The 11,713-nt window shown below is 40.9% G+C and overlaps 9 protein-coding genes across 9 annotated transcripts; 4 read left to right on the top strand and 5 right to left on the bottom strand.

Moving 5' to 3' along the window:
• Nucleotides 1–261: 261 nt before the first annotated feature.
• Nucleotides 262–1,052, bottom strand: BBOV_III011720 (uncharacterized protein). The gene has a single exon (XM_001612242.2). It carries the CDS (start codon nucleotides 1,047–1,049, stop codon nucleotides 390–392), a length of 660 nt encoding a protein of 219 aa, XP_001612292.1. The 5' UTR covers nucleotides 1,050–1,052; the 3' UTR covers nucleotides 262–389.
• A 50-nt stretch (nucleotides 1,053–1,102) lies between these two features.
• BBOV_III011715 (uncharacterized protein) lies at nucleotides 1,103–1,625 on the top strand. The gene is made up of 4 exons (XM_051767427.1): nucleotides 1,103–1,125; nucleotides 1,162–1,218; nucleotides 1,259–1,432; nucleotides 1,470–1,625. Exons 1-4 carry the CDS (start codon nucleotides 1,113–1,115, stop codon nucleotides 1,481–1,483), a joined length of 258 nt encoding a protein of 85 aa, XP_051623703.1. The 5' UTR covers nucleotides 1,103–1,112; the 3' UTR covers nucleotides 1,484–1,625.
• BBOV_III011710 (DNA repair protein rad10 family protein) lies at nucleotides 1,600–2,420 on the bottom strand. Its single transcript, XM_001612241.2, has 4 exons — nucleotides 2,281–2,420; nucleotides 2,026–2,234; nucleotides 1,706–1,984; nucleotides 1,600–1,668 (listed from the first exon to the last, which is right to left on the bottom strand). Exons 1-4 carry the CDS (start codon nucleotides 2,358–2,360, stop codon nucleotides 1,610–1,612), a joined length of 627 nt encoding a protein of 208 aa, XP_001612291.2. The 5' UTR covers nucleotides 2,361–2,420; the 3' UTR covers nucleotides 1,600–1,609.
• Nucleotides 2,421–2,466: 46 nt separating this feature from the next.
• On the top strand, nucleotides 2,467–3,644 carry BBOV_III011700 (uncharacterized protein). Its single transcript, XM_001612240.2, has 7 exons — nucleotides 2,467–2,632; nucleotides 2,672–2,782; nucleotides 2,818–2,878; nucleotides 2,914–2,968; nucleotides 3,009–3,106; nucleotides 3,145–3,212; nucleotides 3,249–3,644. The coding sequence occupies exons 1-7, from the start codon at nucleotides 2,552–2,554 to the stop codon at nucleotides 3,579–3,581; spliced, it is 807 nt and encodes a 268-aa protein (XP_001612290.1). The 5' UTR covers nucleotides 2,467–2,551; the 3' UTR covers nucleotides 3,582–3,644.
• Nucleotides 3,645–3,707: 63 nt separating this feature from the next.
• BBOV_III011695 (putative integral membrane protein) lies at nucleotides 3,708–4,207 on the top strand. The gene is made up of 4 exons (XM_051767269.1): nucleotides 3,708–3,752; nucleotides 3,789–3,901; nucleotides 3,937–4,037; nucleotides 4,072–4,207. The coding sequence occupies exons 1-4, from the start codon at nucleotides 3,737–3,739 to the stop codon at nucleotides 4,139–4,141; spliced, it is 300 nt and encodes a 99-aa protein (XP_051623695.1). The 5' UTR covers nucleotides 3,708–3,736; the 3' UTR covers nucleotides 4,142–4,207.
• BBOV_III011690 (uncharacterized protein) lies at nucleotides 4,167–6,234 on the bottom strand. The gene is made up of 4 exons (XM_001612239.2): nucleotides 5,828–6,234; nucleotides 5,692–5,791; nucleotides 4,502–5,657; nucleotides 4,167–4,465 (listed from the first exon to the last, which is right to left on the bottom strand). Exons 1-4 carry the CDS (start codon nucleotides 6,080–6,082, stop codon nucleotides 4,192–4,194), a joined length of 1,785 nt encoding a protein of 594 aa, XP_001612289.2. The 5' UTR covers nucleotides 6,083–6,234; the 3' UTR covers nucleotides 4,167–4,191.
• A 93-nt stretch (nucleotides 6,235–6,327) lies between these two features.
• Nucleotides 6,328–8,338, top strand: BBOV_III011680 (uncharacterized protein). The gene has a single exon (XM_001612238.2). It carries the CDS (start codon nucleotides 6,388–6,390, stop codon nucleotides 8,290–8,292), a length of 1,905 nt encoding a protein of 634 aa, XP_001612288.1. The 5' UTR covers nucleotides 6,328–6,387; the 3' UTR covers nucleotides 8,293–8,338.
• Nucleotides 8,339–8,342: 4 nt separating this feature from the next.
• BBOV_III011670 (uncharacterized protein) lies at nucleotides 8,343–10,320 on the bottom strand. Its single transcript, XM_001612237.2, has one exon. It carries the CDS (start codon nucleotides 10,258–10,260, stop codon nucleotides 8,383–8,385), a length of 1,878 nt encoding a protein of 625 aa, XP_001612287.1. The 5' UTR covers nucleotides 10,261–10,320; the 3' UTR covers nucleotides 8,343–8,382.
• A 161-nt stretch (nucleotides 10,321–10,481) lies between these two features.
• Nucleotides 10,482–11,713, bottom strand: BBOV_III011660 (WD domain G-beta repeat family protein). The gene is made up of 4 exons (XM_051767575.1): nucleotides 11,543–11,713; nucleotides 11,355–11,505; nucleotides 11,230–11,320; nucleotides 10,482–11,193 (listed from the first exon to the last, which is right to left on the bottom strand). Exons 1-4 carry the CDS (start codon nucleotides 11,705–11,707, stop codon nucleotides 10,512–10,514), a joined length of 1,089 nt encoding a protein of 362 aa, XP_051623571.1. The 5' UTR covers nucleotides 11,708–11,713; the 3' UTR covers nucleotides 10,482–10,511.

Raw genomic sequence — 11,713 nt, 5'->3', positions numbered from 1 at the left:
CATGCGTGAACGGAAGGTGGAATATGAATGTCTATTACAAAATGACAATGAAGTGCGTTAATGAGAGCCTCAGCTTGCCCGTTGTAATAGTAAATTGATTGTTTCAAGTTAGTGGACATTCAAAGAACACTGCATCAAAAGAGTACGTATGGTTTAACTGACTCAGTGCACTTTTCGAGTGCCATGCGATTCAAAATGTTCTTTTGTTATGATAAGAATACTATCGCTTTATGTGCTATTATAGCGCGTTAAACAAAGGTATTACGCTGATGGAACATTCAACAATGGAATTGTGCTATAAACTTCATTGAGGAGACTGATCCAATTTATGCAATGGGATTGTAGACAACTCAGACATCGGTTACATTTAATGGAATGATACCACCTAATCAAGACAAATATGTCCTTAATAGATATTTTCTATAGTCTGGGTCGAAGAAGGCTCTTGAAGCCACCTGCGCAACCTGGACTAATAAATGCCTGGGCACGGAATGCAATGGCTCTGCCTTTGGACCACCCCAAATAGACAATGATACAAATGCTTCAGCTTCTTCAAGCAATGTTACGGGTTCATTACGTCCGGTGGCATACAACGGTTTGGAAGTGTACGATACATTGGATCCTTTTTCCAATGTCCAGTAGGTGTAATGGATAAAATTACTTTCTGCTCCATTTTTCGTTTGCAGTAAAATTTCATCGTCAACTTCGGATTCAACGGGCTGATTTGCTTCTTCTCTTACCGGAGTGGGTTCAACGTCCGTTGGTTCCACCGATATAACATCTGGACCATCGGAAACTTCTGGTTGCGATTCAACCGATTCGGGATTATAAAACTGTGTTGACAGATCTATTCCTTGTACATCTTCTTCCCATAAAGCTTTTCGTATGACTGTAGATATATTTTCGGGAATCACGAATTTAGGTTCTACATGGCAGGGTGCGTCTCCCTGTACGTTAATGTCATCATTGAGACAGTGAAACGATTCATAAATTTGGGCAATCCTTAGACAAATACCAGACGTCTCGCTTTTTATGCCTTGCGTCTCCATTACGTATCTCTTACAGATTTCACATAAGGCGTATGTGTCTCGTTACCACTTTTTGTCTTTAAGATGTCATCAATAGGTACGCACACTTTTTATTTATTTAACAGCAGTGCAGATAGTAGGGCTTCTAGCATCAGTATGGATGAGCGAATTTGTCCTTCAATGACGATAGGTAGATATCACTGAACAAAAAGTCGTTCACATGTACACAGATGAAGCAAGTGGCGTCAAAGCTGACATAAAGACCTGTTCTTCCAGGTCTGCCAGTTCTGAGAGAGTTAGCAGTGCTTCTTGCACTGCAAAATGCACCGCTGAGAAACCATCCGAGCCTAGTGTCACTAGTGAATACAGGCGCGTAAGGAAACCACCAGGAGGAGAGTCATCAAGTAAGTTGAAAACACAACCTTATATAAAGATCTTCAGTTATCTTTGGTTGATGTAAAATCTTGAAGAACTGTAATTGCTTGACGCACGGATACAACAGAGATTGCAACTTTATTTGCATTCAAAAGAGTGTATCCAACCACGGCGAAAACACTTGCGTTTACAGATAAGACAACTCATTAAAAGAAGCTATCGTTGAATGCCGAAATGATGGACTCTACTTTCCGTTTGCCAAGGCCTACGACATGCATGATTTGCCTGAGTATTTGCATTACCTGGTATACCGCCAAGTGTATCTGCTGTACAACGAAGAATTTCTTTAAATGTGCTTGCCGTTCTAGATATTTTTACAGCGTCTGTACTGTTTACGTTTCTTATTGCTGCTATGATCCCTTGAACGGTTTCTAATTGTGTCTTTTCCTCTTTTCTGTTAAGGAATTCCAATCCCTTATGACCATCCAGTTTAAGTATTTCCAAAATAGTTGCACTTTCACGTGGGCCCCAACTAAGTAAAATTCTGTAACCCAGAGTAAAAGTTATGATGGTCAGTTCGGCTGAATGCGTCGATGTACATTAGATTTTAAATTAAACTTACATATCTCCTCCTGTGGTTCAGCTATATCTACTTGACATATAATAAATGGATTCCTTACTTTATATGACCTTAAGTGCTTCAGCCTTGTTATTATATAACCTCTGTGCATACGATGGTACTTCAACGATAGAAACAAAACTTGTATTGAATCCGTTATTTTATAATCGTATTGAGTATCTCCTTCCACCCACTTTATATTTTTAAAATGTCTGTATAAATATTATTATAAAACAGAAATATTAGGTTGGTACACACCTTATCAGAGGATTACCACGCTGCCTTGGCGAAACAATAATACAATGTTCTTTGCTCGTGTTTGATTCGACAGGGTCCATATTATATCATTACAGCATCATATATACATGTTTTGATGTTATGAAACAAGAAGATGTCTTTTTGCCTCAGCGCTAACGACATCAGCACATGCCCGCCACCATTGCTTACTTTGTTATGTTTAATGAGAGGTGTGTAACGGTGTAAAATGAATCAACTTCTTATAATGTAACACACCATATTGGATCTAATAATGTGGTATATCTTGGCTTTTGTGACAGTTGTAGCTGGTCTTCCCACGACACCAATTAGCAAGCCAGATTTGACTGCGGTGGTAAGAATAGAATTATTTTATTACCTTAACCTATCATAGGAACATGATCAGGAGCTTTTGATACACGATTTACAACGCTCTCGTGCGGCTGCTGTTGAACTGAAGGATAAGCTTGATAAAATCGAAGCATCTAAGAACCGGAGCGATAGCGTAGGTGGCAGTGTTTTCCATATATAGAGATTTAGGTGCTTAACATATCGAATTTGGTGGCAGATATTACTGATCCCCCTGTAGAGGCATCTCATGGTACTTGTAATACCATAAATAATGACTTTTTTCAGGTGCGAAATATACGCCACCAATCATCATTTTACTTCCTGAGGCTCCTTCTGAGAGGTAACACAAGAAATTAGTGGTCTGTATACGTATTGTGTAGGGAAAAATGGGAATATGCCATTACTTTGCGATGTTTGGGACAGCCAAACTTCAGTCCCTTCGATAATATTCACAACTCGAAAATGCTAGAGATTGCCAGTAAGCCTTTTATCTAGGTTGATAATATTTGAAAACAGCAATAAAGGGGCGCACTGTATCTGAGATTCAAAAGGAGATCAGACAGACAGAAGCGGAATTGGAGCAGGTAAGGCATTATGGATAGCTCCATAAAAATTTACAGACTCGCAAAGAACTTAATACTATGGTTTCCACCCTTGCAGACACGCATGATGGATCGTACAGTGATCGCACTAAAAAGCTTCACTTATCGCACAATATCAAATTAGTCAAGCATGAAATCTCAGTTTTGGAAACTAAGTTGGAAAGACTACACAAACGCCTGAATGCGACTATGTTATTTAGTAAGACTGGGCATCGCGATAAAGCTGGACATGGTGACGATGAGGAACCTAAGAATGACGATGAAGGTGAGGAAGATGATACAACGAATGATGAGGACGAAAATGAATCGTCACCTTCTGACGAAAGCAACGAATATGATGAAGAGGAATAAACCTCTACATTCCAATCGCATGGGAAAACACTTTTACCGCACATTTTAATTTTGTATTACTTTATATGGAATCATCCCTTTGGTGGGCATACGATGTTAATAGGCACCACCATCAAAGTTTCGATTATTTTATTTGTCATTTATACATATTCAAAATGCTGAACTTTAATGGTATGTTTAAAATCGTAAATACACACCGCTTCGCAGAGACAAAAGCACCTGATCGCGTGGTTCCTAAGCCTCCTATGTTATGTAAGCGTACTTCTGACATTATATGCACATTTCTTTCTGGTGTCATTCTTCTATCACTAATTTTCAAGGTATGCTATTTGGTTGGTATATTTATAGTTTTCAGTTTACTACTATTTTCTTCATCGCAGCTGCTCTCTTCCTCTGCCGAGGTCTTACTTCAGACTCTACCATTGACTGGACCAAAGCTTTAATGCCTATTCTAGGGTAGGTCGTTGGCATATGATATTAACATTTGCAGCATTATGCCCTCAATGGCTAAATTTACATATGACGTGTTCTACTGTCTACTTACGGGCGAACCGCTGTAGCAAAGTATTGAAATGTTGATTGGCTTAGAAATTAATTTACAAATAATGTTTTATTCTCTACTAAAACGTGGCGTTTCGTTATCGTCATTGTTTGGTTGTGGCATTGTCTTCTCTTCCTCATCTTCGAACCACATTTTACCCTCTACATCAACATATTTCGTAGGACCGTAACTATCGTCCATATGGTTTCCCGGGGCATCCATGTGATGTTCTCTGTGTAGATCGAATGGCGTTAGCCCAAATTCGTCAGCCGATATTAGGTGTTGCCCTCCTGGAAAGTTAGCTCCTCTATGATCCCGTTCCATCCTCCTGCAAATTGTGTTCCTAAAGCGTCATGTTGAGATAAAATTATACACTTACAACACCAGTAGCTGGAAAGCTCTCTTTTGAGTGGACTGTGGGTCCACTATCTCTGCTAAACGCAAAAGGAATTCCTTGAATAATGCGTATGTAAGTTTCCCAGTAGACGTTCGTTTCGTTACTTCTTTAAAGGCTAATTTAGCAGGTGGATCTGAGCTAGATCCCACCGGTAATTGCAATTCATCCAAGCCGAAATCCAAGCAGAATGCTATGCAATTATCCTCAGACATTACAAATTCACCACCCTGCAATTCCTCGTCCCTATAGGTTATGAATGCAGAGAATAGTGTCGTTTCATAATCATTCTGTAGCGCTATAAGTGTTTGGACTTGCTGCTGGTGGGTACGAAAGTCCTCTTCTGTTTTCAGTTGTTCATTTGCTTTCTCCAGTTGGGCTTCTAATTGCCCAGCTGTTTCTTTAATGGTCTCTAGCTCTTCACTCAGATCTTTGATAGTTGCATTGAGTTTTTCTTCCATCTCCTTTGCCGAGGCATCTTTTTTGGCCATAAGTTTTTCCATTTTTTCTTTACCCGTTTCCAATACTGATACTTTGTGCAATAATTCTTGCCTGTGTCTTTCTTGTATTTTGTAGTCATCTAATTGTTCACGCATAGATAGCAACTCATTTTTTAAAAGTTCGCATGTTTCATTCATTTTATCCTCTGCCCTACGAAATATCCTGTCGTCGACTTCTTCGCGTTCGAATGGTGTTTCAGTTCCCACTGATACTCGGCTGACCTTTGCCGCTTCTATGAATACCGTTTCTTGAACAGTTTTAGCATCTTCGTTTTGCTCTGTATCAGCATCCTTATCCATTTCATCATCTAAAATTGTTTGTGATGGGCTCTTCTGAGGAGTATCTTCCGTCTTTACTGAGTTTACGGGGGATGTAGCCACTTTTCCACTTTCCGAGTGGGATAAACTTTCGACACCACCATCGTGAGATGCAGATGTGCTATTTGATTTTCCATCTAAGCTTTCAGGAATGCTCGAATTTCTTTGAACTTGTTTCTCACTTTCCTGTTGTTGCACTATGCGATTACTGTGGTTAACTAATATAGTGAGCATGTGGTTGAATGCGCACTGTTCAGTGACTCTAAGAACTGAAGCTCGGTATTTGGCAATGAGAAATAGTCCATGTAGAAATTCTTCAAACCCTATGACATATACATCATTTTACGTTTACCTTACCGAGTGACTCTGAGGTTTCTACTCTGGATATTATATAGTCGACAATATCATCCTTTTTACGTGCATTTGTATACTTTGGAAACAAGTTGGCATCATCTATCTGTGTCAATGTGACAAACTACTGATATCAACATACCAGTTTCTTGAAGGCTGACGGCGTGACTCGACTATCGACGGCAATGGAATTGAATAAAACATCCACAGGTCGGTGTAGTTTCCAAGGTACGAACAAGGTAATGTCGTTCCCACCATTGTCAATTGCATAAGCTTTTCGTCCTTGCAGCAGTTCATCTTTGTGTTCATCTCGCAACGAGTTTAAGTAATCTGATCGTGAATCACCCGTAACTTCTGAGATAATTTCTCGAAATTTACCAGCTATTCTTGATGCCATTTCGTGTTTAAATCATTGATCGGATGATACGATATCACGAATAAGATCGTAATTAATTGTTCATACTACGAGAATACTGATACATATTACTATGCCGCTATTCTTATTACTTTCCTTGAATAATCAAATATAATATTATAGAAGACTAATAAAATACTAAAAACAAACTGAATTAATATATTCTAATCATTTTTCAATACCTTACACACAATGCCATAATATGTCTAATACTGTAATTAAGCAGTGACAACGATGAATATCAATAATGCAGTCTACCAGCCATTAATTCGCATCACATTGTTAAGATGTGTAGCTGCTTCTTACGTTTTTCTCAAACGGTGCGCCGTTACTATCGCATCTACCCTGGAAGGAAGCGTGTCCAGATAGAGACCAAGATAAAGAATCCTAATCGCTATGACGAGTTACGTGGTGGTAACCCTGCCACATTACTTCAAGGTAATATGTTTACCCCTGAATCCGCTGCTCCTCGTGAGTTGTCGATGCTTTGTTTTCGTATTGTTGGCATGGGATATGCTGATTCCCATGTATTACTGCGCTATGCGAATTGCACGTTAAATCTGCTGAAGCAAATGCGCATAAAGCACATAGCTTTAGTATTACAGGGCATTTCTAAGTTTCTGGCTACCAATTCAAGCGTTATTGGGAAGTCTGATGGGACTGATAATTCCTCTTTTGAGGAGGACATTTCAAATCGTGAGAAGTTGCTTTTGAAAGTGGGCGAGATAATGGATGCGCTGGAACCTCGTATGTACAATCTCTTCGTTCGCGCTATGCCCAAGGACTTGGGGATGATTGCACTTTCCATGGTGACTGTTTGTGAGTGCGCATATCGTGAGTTGGATGCAACTCAGCATTCCTATCTTGTGTCAATTACTGAGCGCACTTTGAAACTAGTAGCGGAGGCTTTAGGTTCTAGGTTGTGTTTCTGTGAGATACAGGAATACGCCTGCCTCGCGAAGGCATATGCTAAATTGCCTCCACATCATGAGTTTGTGGAGCTCTTTTTACGTGATCTTGCTGAAGAAATTTCGTGCTTATTTTCTGAAAAGCAGGATTATTTGGAGGAGCTTATTAAGGGCAATTACTTTGATGATGACGCATTGGACTCGATCCTTTCATTACCTAAGGATATGACAACTATCGCATGTTCACTTTCTCGCAGGGTGACCCACTCCCGTATGTGGGAGCGCATTGGTAAATGCGTTAAATTGATGTTGGAAATGGACGGTAATAACGACGGTTCATTTGGTGGCCTGGATGGTCAGACTCTTATGCTGCTTGCTACTTCGTTGAGTAGGCACATCGATGTTAGTTTCCTTCTTGAGGCTATGATGTTACGACCTGATGATAACAAAAAGCCACTGTGGATAGTTACTGGTATATCTATTGCCATTTTATCACTTCATAATGTAGAATTGGCGCAGCGATTGTGGAATGCGCTTGACTTTGATAAGTTGAGTTCCCTTGATGACGATGTTAAAGTCCATTTGGTTCATCTTTCAAATCGTATTCCCAAAGTCACTGACACACAAATCGAGGTCATACATTCGTTTGCTGACACTGCTTCATCGCCTGACCTACTTGTTGCTCTATATGCATCTCGTCATCGTTGTGGTTTGACAAGTCCGCAAGTTTACTTAGATTCGGTGATCTCTGATATAGATAGTCTAAGCGTCAAGAGTCTATTGTGCCTTTTACGTACTTTGGGTCATGGAGCTACACCAAATTTACCGGATCGCCATAGATCAGATGCGTGCTTGGATACAACTGTGCGCGATCGTGTGCTTGACAGCCTGAGTACCAGGGTTGACGAGATTCGTTTAGATAGGGTGATACCTTTACTTGTATATATTGTTGATCATCATGGCGGGCGCACCCAGCTGATTGAAAAGTTAGCATATCGCATATCCAACAATGTGGCATCTTTACCAGAGCACCAAGTAGCTTTAGTTATTGAGAAACTAGGTCAGATTGGCATTCGTGCGGAGCAGATATTTGATGTAACATATGTGAGGCGCTTAAAGGAGAAGCACCGCTCTGCGTATTTGGACGACGACTCAGAATTTGAAGTGGGCGCATCTGAGAACACTCCAGAGGACGTCCATTTCTGCGACGTGGATGATGCCGAGGTAGACAAGCTGTCACAGGCTTACAAAACCCAACCATTACATGGTAATGCATTTTTATAATGACGTTGGTACTATTCATTAACTATTATATTAGTATATGGTATCCAGATGGGCTGTGTTTTTGTAGGACAATATAACAGCAGTGTAACCTTATTTCATTGATATTCTATGGGCCTTTACATATTCACCACCTCTGGTTGGATATCCCTCCAGGGTATCATAGTGGCTTACGATGACTGCTCCAATTTTCGCATCTGGACATTTGGTTACATTATCGATCCCTGTTTTTATTACTGGTGCATGTTCCATTTTCTTAGCCTTGGAATAATATGTTGCGATATCCGCTGCTATTTGAATTGCGTCCTTCGAGCCGCCGTATCTTCTCAGTAGCACGTGGGAACCCGGACAATCTTTAGTGTGGAACCATATGTCGCCCGATCGTGCAATTTCATGTGTAACACGTTCATTTTGTGCTGCATTGCGGCCTATTATAATAATTGGCGTTTGTGGATCGCCTGGGTTTATTTTTATGACCAGTATTCCCTTAAATAGGTTAGGTTCTTTGGGTTTGGCATGTGGCACGTTGCGTAACTCCAGTTCGTCATCCGACAAGCCTTCTATTTCTTTTTTTCGCCTTGCACGCAATTTACGTCGGTATCCTGTTAGGTCTCCTAGGTCTCCCACCTGCTGGTATATGGTCTTAACCAATTCGAAATGGTCTGGTAGCTTCCATTTCATGACACCTTCGAGCGACCTACTATACTCCATAATAGAGTTAATCCTTTGCTGCACTTTGGCAAGCCTTTCAACCTGCTGTTCATCGCCGATACACTGTTCACGAATGGCTCCCAAGCGTTCTAGTGTTTTGTCTATTAGCATTCGAGCCTCTTCAGCCAACCTATTATGTATATAGACTGGCACGTCATAACCCCAATGCGAAAATACGTATTCAATTAGTGTTATCGGGCCTTTTGGTTCATCTTGGAGCTCTGCAGCGCCAGGTGAAGGAATGTCATCTATTGTATTGACTGTCGTCGTTACATTTGATACCGTGCCACTGGCATTGAACATTTCAATATTGCTTTTAAAGTTTCTGGTATCCATAAAACCATCAGGTGAGCGTAGCCATCTAATGTAACAATTGTAGAAATCCACTATATTTTCTATTTTTGATACATGCTTAGTGCAATTGATTCCAGCCTTTTCTGCCAGCAGTGTGACCCTTTGGGCTCCTATTCCCTCGAATGTTAGCACCATTGCTTTTACGAGACTCATGTGCTCCTTGGATTTAAAGCGTTCCATGAAGTTATCAAACGGTTCCGCGGGATCGGGAGTGACCTTACCCGAGTTTTTTATTTTGAAAACAGAACCCACGCCATCTTTAATTCCGCTCTTTTCATCGTATGCCCCTGAAGTGAGCAGTATAACACCATCGTTGTTATCTATAGTAACCATGCGGTTCTGTCCACGATGTGCGATGAACATAATTCTGTAACTTTCATTGGCTCTTGTATCGAAATTCTGCCCTAATTCATGGTGAGGTGGTTTTAATTCCACAGCAATAATGTTTTTAAAGAAGTATGGGCAATGTATCCTCGTTACCCTTAGTCCAGTTAGACCTGACATAACACGTTCCAGATGTGTGAACAATCTCTCCGACGAGGGTATATACGTTGCACTTGGGCTTGGCACTAAGGGGAAGCCGTCACTAGAATGGTACAAACACAGCGATTCCCCTCTTTCAAACCCCCTGAAGTGGAACAGGGCAGAATCCAGCGTCTGGTGTTCAACGTGAGGCTGCTTAGTGGGTATATGAGTTATTCCCATGAAGGTTGCATTTGAGAACACATGATCTAGTTCATTTGCATATTGCCTTAGCATCATAAAATCAAACGACATGTGTTTTTTCCCTGTATCTCTATCTCCAATAGACTGCGGTAGTATCAATTCATCATTTTTAATTTTGTCAAACGCTGAGATGCAATCATCTTTGGAGCATTTCCTGATACTTAGTGGATATTTATCCATGGAGTTACTTTTCTGCGCTGTAGAAGACGCCTGTCTTGTGAACCTGTGGTATGCATAGCGAGTGACACCATTATTGAAATCAGATATGAGCCCGGGTCTGGTAATATATCTAGAAGAGAACGCTAATAACCGTTGGCACCTACGTAGAGAGATAGCTTCATACCATAGAACAGCTGCCGTAGCTATCATCCCGATGGTGATAGCCAAGTGATACAGCATTGCAGAATCAATACCTTATACCACGTACATCGTCAGAGCAGCAGCTTATATTTAAGCGCACTAGGTATCGATTCCACTACTATGTTGTTCCCTACAAGTGCGGCAAAATGCCATGCGTCGGTTAAGCTCCAAGCACCAGCTCTACTGGTAAAGCTGGTTTGGTGTACTAATTTGGGTTCAGTATTCCTGACGTTCAACAACGTTGCGCTCGGTCCACCAGAGAGCATTAGATTGTCGTGGAACGAGTTAAATAGTGCATACTGCACGCTGTTTTTGTGGTATCCCTCCAGTACTTCTATGGGCTCAGTTGTCGACCTAAGGTCCCAGAATGCGATTTTACCGTCGTCACCCGCAGTTGCAAGCTCGTTAGGCACATTTGGGTTAAAGTCTATATTTACAACACCGGTAGTATGGCAATTACCTCTGCCAACATAGAAATTGGCTTCTAATTGTCGCCAATCGAACAGACGGAATCCGTTTTCGCAGGCGCAAGCGAAGATGTCCTTATGATGTGGATCAAACTTCCCTGTGATAAATCTGTGACTATATAGCTGTTGGCTATTCTCTATTGTTGTTTTTGTCTTTGAATTCAGCTCGTATCGGGCGCTTTGCTCCAACTTTGCAGCTCTTAACTCCAGGAGTGCAACTGATTCTGGGTGAACTACAGCTATACGATATCCTGGGCTTCTTTTCGAATCTTGGGTTATGGCAATGCTGATTAAAATGCTTAGAAAATTTAAATTCACCTACGCTGTGATAGCCGTGGCTAGAGGCTCAGTGGTAGCGACTACTTTAAGTTCAGATGTCCTATTGTCTAATTCTAGAACACGTACAAAACCAGCTGGTGAACGTTAAAAAGAAGTATAACAACTAACCATTGGGATCCAACTCACGTACAGATGCTAAGAATCTTAATCTTCCCTGCTGATCATCGAAATCAAGCAGCTGTTTAATGGGATGCGTTGGTGACGACTGTGCAAATAGCGATATTGAGTTATTTTCCTCATTAAAGTCAACCACAACGATCTGATAGACATATATATTCAATAAACACAATAAATACCCTATTTGATGCCGAATAATCGTTGGAAGCTGTGGCGAACCTGTGTATACTTTGTTCAGGGCTTTGGAGCGCGGTTAAGGTGTTAAAGTGTGCGCCCAGAGAACAAAAGGCCACACCTGGGCCGGGCACTCTACTGGAATTCGATCCTGAATCCAGTATCTGCATTAAGAG

Source organism: Babesia bovis, chromosome 3 (genome assembly GCF_000165395.2).
Source record: "Babesia bovis T2Bo chromosome 3, whole genome shotgun sequence".
NCBI lineage: Eukaryota > Apicomplexa > Aconoidasida > Piroplasmida > Babesiidae > Babesia > Babesia bovis.
The sequence above is the reverse complement of the archived record's forward strand: the minus strand, read 5'-3'. Positions and strand labels throughout refer to the sequence as shown.

What these genes read in the sequence shown, in the direction of transcription:
- BBOV_III011695 (XM_051767269.1), top strand. An exon ending in TTCTATCACTAATTTTCAAG is followed by an intron (nt 3,902 to 3,936) that starts GTATGCTATTTG and finishes TATAGTTTTCAG; the next exon opens with TTTACTACTATTTTCTTCAT. An exon ending in GCTTTAATGCCTATTCTAGG is followed by an intron (nt 4,038 to 4,071) that starts GTAGGTCGTTGG and finishes TAACATTTGCAG; the next exon opens with CATTATGCCCTCAATGGCTA.
- BBOV_III011670 (XM_001612237.2), bottom strand. Translation starts at nt 10,260, where the DNA reads ATGGATAAATATCCACTAAGTATCAGGAAATGCTCCAAAGATGATTGC.
- BBOV_III011680 (XM_001612238.2), top strand. Translation starts at nt 6,388, where the DNA reads ATGTGTAGCTGCTTCTTACGTTTTTCTCAAACGGTGCGCCGTTACTAT.
- BBOV_III011720 (XM_001612242.2), bottom strand. Translation starts at nt 1,049, where the DNA reads ATGGAGACGCAAGGCATAAAAAGCGAGACGTCTGGTATTTGTCTAAGG.
- BBOV_III011700 (XM_001612240.2), top strand. Translation starts at nt 2,552, where the DNA reads ATGTGGTATATCTTGGCTTTTGTGACAGTTGTAGCTGGTCTTCCCACG. An exon ending in CTAAGAACCGGAGCGATAGC is followed by an intron (nt 2,783 to 2,817) that starts GTAGGTGGCAGT and finishes ATAGAGATTTAG; the next exon opens with GTGCTTAACATATCGAATTT. An exon ending in GAAAATGCTAGAGATTGCCA is followed by an intron (nt 3,107 to 3,144) that starts GTAAGCCTTTTA and finishes ATTTGAAAACAG; the next exon opens with CAATAAAGGGGCGCACTGTA.
- BBOV_III011690 (XM_001612239.2), bottom strand. Translation starts at nt 6,082, where the DNA reads ATGGCATCAAGAATAGCTGGTAAATTTCGAGAAATTATCTCAGAAGTT. An exon ending in CGTCAGCCTTCAAGAAACTG is followed by an intron (nt 5,792 to 5,827) that starts GTATGTTGATAT and finishes ACATTGACACAG; the next exon opens with ATAGATGATGCCAACTTGTT. An exon ending in GCTTTCCAGCTACTGGTGTT is followed by an intron (nt 4,466 to 4,501) that starts GTAAGTGTATAA and finishes ATGACGCTTTAG; the next exon opens with GAACACAATTTGCAGGAGGA.
- BBOV_III011660 (XM_051767575.1), bottom strand. Translation starts at nt 11,707, where the DNA reads ATGCAGATACTGGATTCAGGATCGAATTCCAGTAGAGTGCCCGGCCCA. An exon ending in ACGTGAGTTGGATCCCAATG is followed by an intron (nt 11,321 to 11,354) that starts GTTAGTTGTTAT and finishes AACGTTCACCAG; the next exon opens with CTGGTTTTGTACGTGTTCTA. An exon ending in CTAGCCACGGCTATCACAGC is followed by an intron (nt 11,194 to 11,229) that starts GTAGGTGAATTT and finishes CATTTTAATCAG; the next exon opens with CATTGCCATAACCCAAGATT.
- BBOV_III011710 (XM_001612241.2), bottom strand. Translation starts at nt 2,360, where the DNA reads ATGGACCCTGTCGAATCAAACACGAGCAAAGAACATTGTATTATTGTT. An exon ending in TGAACCACAGGAGGAGATAT is followed by an intron (nt 1,985 to 2,025) that starts GTAAGTTTAATT and finishes CGACGCATTCAG; the next exon opens with CCGAACTGACCATCATAACT. An exon ending in TACACTTGGCGGTATACCAG is followed by an intron (nt 1,669 to 1,705) that starts GTAATGCAAATA and finishes TGCATGTCGTAG; the next exon opens with GCCTTGGCAAACGGAAAGTA.
- BBOV_III011715 (XM_051767427.1), top strand. An exon ending in TTGTCCTTCAATGACGATAG is followed by an intron (nt 1,219 to 1,258) that starts GTAGATATCACT and finishes ACATGTACACAG; the next exon opens with ATGAAGCAAGTGGCGTCAAA.